The 5,143-nt window shown below is 34.5% G+C and overlaps 1 protein-coding gene across 1 annotated transcript; it reads right to left on the bottom strand.

Moving 5' to 3' along the window:
- Positions 1-625: 625 nt before the first annotated feature.
- Positions 626-1,187, bottom strand: LOC110024677. Its single transcript, XM_020724786.1, has 2 exons — positions 1,112-1,187; positions 626-1,036 (listed from the first exon to the last, which is right to left on the bottom strand). The coding sequence occupies exons 1-2, from the start codon at positions 1,154-1,156 to the stop codon at positions 749-751; spliced, it is 333 nt and encodes a 110-aa protein (XP_020580445.1). The 5' UTR covers positions 1,157-1,187; the 3' UTR covers positions 626-748.
- Positions 1,188-5,143: the final 3,956 nt, after the last annotated feature.

Raw genomic sequence — 5,143 nt, 5'->3', positions numbered from 1 at the left:
TTGAATACTCTGCTTTTTGAAAAAGTTGACAAAACACAATTTACCCAAAAGGGTCTGGGTGTGTTTTCAAAATGCACCGCACCAAATAAGATACCTCAAACCGGTCCTTAATTTCAATCCAGCCAAACACCAAAATATTAAAGTTAAATCTAGCCCTCTGATAAATCAATTTTTTTTCTCTTTTTCTCATGTTTCGTCTCTTTTCTAATGAAAATTTGGATTTAATAAACCTGATTGAGATGCAAATAAAGAATTTATGCCGCATTCGCTTGCAAGGTCCATCTCATTCTCATAGATTTATTGGATTTACTGGATTTGATCAATTCTATTTAACTAGATAAACAAATAACAACATAGTTTCAATCTCAATAAAAGCATATGAAAAATGATGGAGAAAAGTGTAAAAAGTGTTGATTTAATTTGTAGGACAGTTTTAACAATTCTATACACCATGAGGCTAAAATTGCCCAATAAAAACATCAATTTTCACATTTCAATTCTAAACAAACTTCTATTTACAAGTAAAACATTCATAATTTACAATTTTATCCCAAAAATCAAACAAGCAGCAGAAAATCAAACACTATACAAGCAGCAAACATAACATGCTGGACAGTTTCTCATATCTCTGCATAGATGTGAACAACATTTTATTTACATAAAACTTTCAGTATTACACAGGACTTCTGCCATATTACATAAAAACAAATTAAGATTTGTATGTTTCAGGGCTGAAATTACACATAACTCAACCATTAATCTCACCACTTCCAGTTCCTTCATCATCCGCATCAGGCGGGCTATTGCTGTTAAACTGGGTCCTCGGTATCACATGGTGGTTGTCGACGGCGGTGGCAGGGAAACTCGCCGTGTTTTGCCGTGGAAACGACTGCGCTTTCACGAGCTCTTGAGCTGCACTATCCGCCATGGAAAATCCTCTTTTAGCCAAACTGCATTCCACCATTGCAAGGAGAAGAAGATGAAGAAGAAGAAGCTTGCAGATTCCAGTCTTCATCCTCAAACTCATTCCTCTGTTCTAAATGTAAGATTTCAGTCATTTATAAGAACATAAAAATTTGATTTTTTTAACCGGGAAAGATATAATGCTTACTGTCCGGGAATAAAAATCTGATCTTGCTTCTATGCTTGGATTCATGTTTGTTCAGCACTTCCAACCAGCTTTTTATAGAGAGGAAAAAGCTCAGAAGATGAATTATTAAACCTCCACCACAAGCAGATATTTTCAGTGGATGAACACATCATCATTCCACATATCAATATTTAACAATTGATTCCAAAAGAATATAAAATGAAATTTACATACATACCCCATAACTCTAATGTATTTACATTATATGCATGAAAAGTTAGTAATTGCAGTATTTTTCATTCAGGTGATGTTAGAGAGTTCAGTGTTGTGCATCTTAATGTGAAAGTTTAGGAGTTAGATGTGTAAATGCATGAGAATTGTGTGGGGTTATGTATGTAAATGTCCTGATGCAATGTAATTATATCAGTTGTGAAGGTTGGAGTTAGATGAGCAGCCACTCATTCATTGTTGACTTTATATAAAGTCTTTTGGGTTGCCTCTCAGTGGTGCCATATAAAGTAAGTGAACAGACCCCTCCATTTGGCTCAGAGAGGAAAGAACAGTCTTTCCCACTCATTCATTTCTGACACTTGGATTAAACTACTGATAGATATAAATCTGAATGCTCTGCAATTACGGAGCATTATTCTTTGAGAACATAAAGATGCCGCATGATCTTCAATAAGATGGGCTGCAATACCGTTGAATGATAAGCTAAAGGGAGTTTTACTTACTTCCCACACTATTTTTATTTATTTATGTAGCCTGTTCAGAAAATAGGACGAAGAAAAATAGTAATCGACACAAATCTAGAATGAACACAGAGATTTAACAAGGTTCGGCAAAGATGACTACGTCATCGCGAGCAGAGCGGCGATTTCACTATTTCATAGAAGTTACATACCCATAGAATTATAAAAGATGATTCCTCCTGGGGTTACTAACAGACCTACTTATAATCCCAGGAATAAACCCTAGGCACAATGTGTAATTACAACATTACCCCTGCATCGTACCACGGGGTTTTGCCCCCGCACCCCCAACCCACGTAACTCCCGACTATCGTACCACGGGGCTTTGCCCCCGCACCCCCAACCCACGTAACTCCCGATTTAGACAGATTCTTCCGCTCCGCTTCGATCCAGCGTCTTTCCCCATATGGTATATATGGTATATGAGTAATACCATAACATATCTGATGCCCAAAATTTAACATTTACACTAATAACCCCATTGGTTTCATAAAAATTTGCATTAAAAAATGTATTTTACAGTCCGTTTGTAGCAGCTGCAGCTTATTAATAAGTTGTTGAAAACCTGCAATAGCTACTACAATTTTTATTTTTTTGAAATGTCATATCGTAGCTATAAAGCTGTCACCGTATCTAATTAGGTTTGATGGAAAATTATGAATTTTAACTATTAGTTTTCTTAGAAGTTTTTCAAACACTATTTATCTAAACAAACAAAACTGCGATTCGATACCGCACAGTTGGGAAATTGCCGCCCCAAACGGGTTCTTAGTTAGACCGGTGAGATCATGAGTTGCTGCCCCTATGGATTGGGAGTATGTCGAGGTGAATACATGTGAGTTGGGATTAATTATTTAACATAATTAATTTAGTGGGCTTGTTTGAAGTTGGCCCAAATCTTACATCCGCAGAAGATCCAAATTTAATTAATATGGGACTTCCGGCTCTATGTTTTAGTTGCCATAAAGGTCAAACCTTACAACATTTTCACTTTTATTTTTGGGCTAGATGGATTTGAATCGGCCCAAAAATTATAATGTAGGATGGAGCCCAAATATATTTAAAATATACTAGAGTAACTGTCACTATCTCATTGCAGCATTCTATTTTTTATCTTATGGTTGGGATTCAAAGATTTAAATTAAAAATTAAGAAAATAATTAAAATATTATATCCCAAAATTTTAATTTTAAATTATATTGAAATATTTGAGAGTTAAGTATTCTAAATTAAAAAGTTTTATGTTGAATTAGTAAAAATATTTTATAGTTATATTATTGGTACAACATTTAAATTAAATTAAATCTGGTTTAACCTGCTTTTAAAATGAGGGGACCCAATTTATATATGACATACATTTGGAAGGTCAAACAGATGACGACACTAGCAAGCCTATATTTGAATTGAGCGTCTCGACAAGACAAATCTAACGAGCCCAAGGTCACTCAATTCCGACATCGTTAAGGCGCCCAAATGTTCATTAAACGTCGCATGATCGAAGGAAACTCTTTGGAATGTCTGATCAAAATGGTTGATATTCATGCATTAATTGCACCCAGAACACTATAAATAGACCTCCACCTCTCACATGAGGGGAAGTTGAAGAATAGAGAAAGCCTGGGGCCTTGAGGAGAAGCTGCAGCTCAGCATCACCGCTCGTCGTCGACCACCGCCGACCGTCATCAACATTTACCAACCATCATCGAGTAGCACCAACCACCATAGATCACTACAAACCAGACCCTGTCAGCCGACGTTGTAATCTAAAAAATATAGTTAATCTTTCCCGTCTGTGGGACAAGAGATTTTTGTAATCATCAATCAATAGTGGCTTTCCACAACTGGGTCAGGACCTGTGATTTTTTCCCTTATAGGTTTTCCACTTAAAAGTTTATGGAGTCTTCACTGCTTATTTCTTTTTCATCTGTGCGCGCTGAGCCTTCGTACAACGCGAAAACGCTAGTCCGTTACTCTACCGCCGTGAATTTTCTAGCACGCATCAACTGATTAGAAGGCTTTTTAACGATTTTAAAAATATGTGGTTATTATTATATAATAAAATAAAATTATAATTTAAAAAATCATAATATCTTCTTAAATTAAGTGTAATTTGAGCTTAATTCAACTCAAAACCAGTTGAATTTTCGTCAAAATTATCCTAGAAAGTTTTAACATATTTCTCATCTCCTTTATTTTTCTTTCCGAAAAGACTTACGGCAAAGTCAAATAATGTGTAATCAATAACGATGGTAAATTAATACTAATAATGATAAATAGCGGTATTTACATAAATACCACGTAATTCTTATGTTTTTACATATCTAATCTATAAACTTTCTTATTCACATAAATAGGATCATTTTTAAGAACAACCCTGTTGGGGAGTCTAGGTGAAAGTCCATTTATTAATCTTTGGACCTCATATTTATCGAATGGAAAATTTTTGTACAATTACAGAAAGAATGAAACAGTTGTGGAAACTGCTCTTAATGCAGTTAATGTGCTAAATTAATACAATATTTGTGTTGTCATTTAAGTGTAATACAACGGTCATTAGTCGATCGATGCATTTTAGTTCGGTTGACCAGAGCGATCGGTTGCGTTGCGTTTGCTTCTGTTGAGACGAGGTCAATCGATCGATTAGTTGTGATCAAGCGCCCTTGAAAGAATTTTGGGTGCCTATGAACATAAGCGTGATCCGTCATTTAAATCCCTCGACAATGTCGATCTGACAAGCAAATAGAGCGGTCGGTCATCAAACGGCTGGTTCCCATGCTCATTCGGTCTGTCGCTTCGATTGCTCTATCGTGATTCTCATCCATCTGGTTGCTTCGAGATTCGTGTTAGTAGTTTTGGCATATACAATCCCTAATAATTGACATATAGACAAATTTCAATATGTTTATTTCTTCAAAATATTTATTGAAATTTTTTTTATAGAAAATTTGCAATTAACATTATCATGGATGTTGAACATCTTATATAATTAAGCCAGTCGGGACCTCGGTTTAACATCAAATAAAAATCATTTGATTCAATATTATTGTTTTTTATATCTTTTTCATAAGTTTTTCTAGAAGCAATATGGCTATTAATGATGTAATTTAAAATATTAATCACATTTTTTTATAAAATATGGTTCATTACACCTAATTAAGTGTTATAAGTCTAAATATCAAATTTTAGTTATTAGGTATTTAAATACATAAGTGTTGGGTGATATGTAAGTAAATTTTCTATAAAAAAATTCATTTGTTCATTAATCGCAATTAATGACAAATTTAATGACAATTTATATATA

Source organism: Phalaenopsis equestris, unplaced genomic scaffold (assembly GCF_001263595.1).
Source record: "Phalaenopsis equestris unplaced genomic scaffold, ASM126359v1 Scaffold000266, whole genome shotgun sequence".
NCBI classification, from domain to species: Eukaryota; Viridiplantae; Streptophyta; class Magnoliopsida; order Asparagales; family Orchidaceae; genus Phalaenopsis; species Phalaenopsis equestris.
The sequence above is the reverse complement of the archived record's forward strand: the minus strand, read 5'-3'. Positions and strand labels throughout refer to the sequence as shown.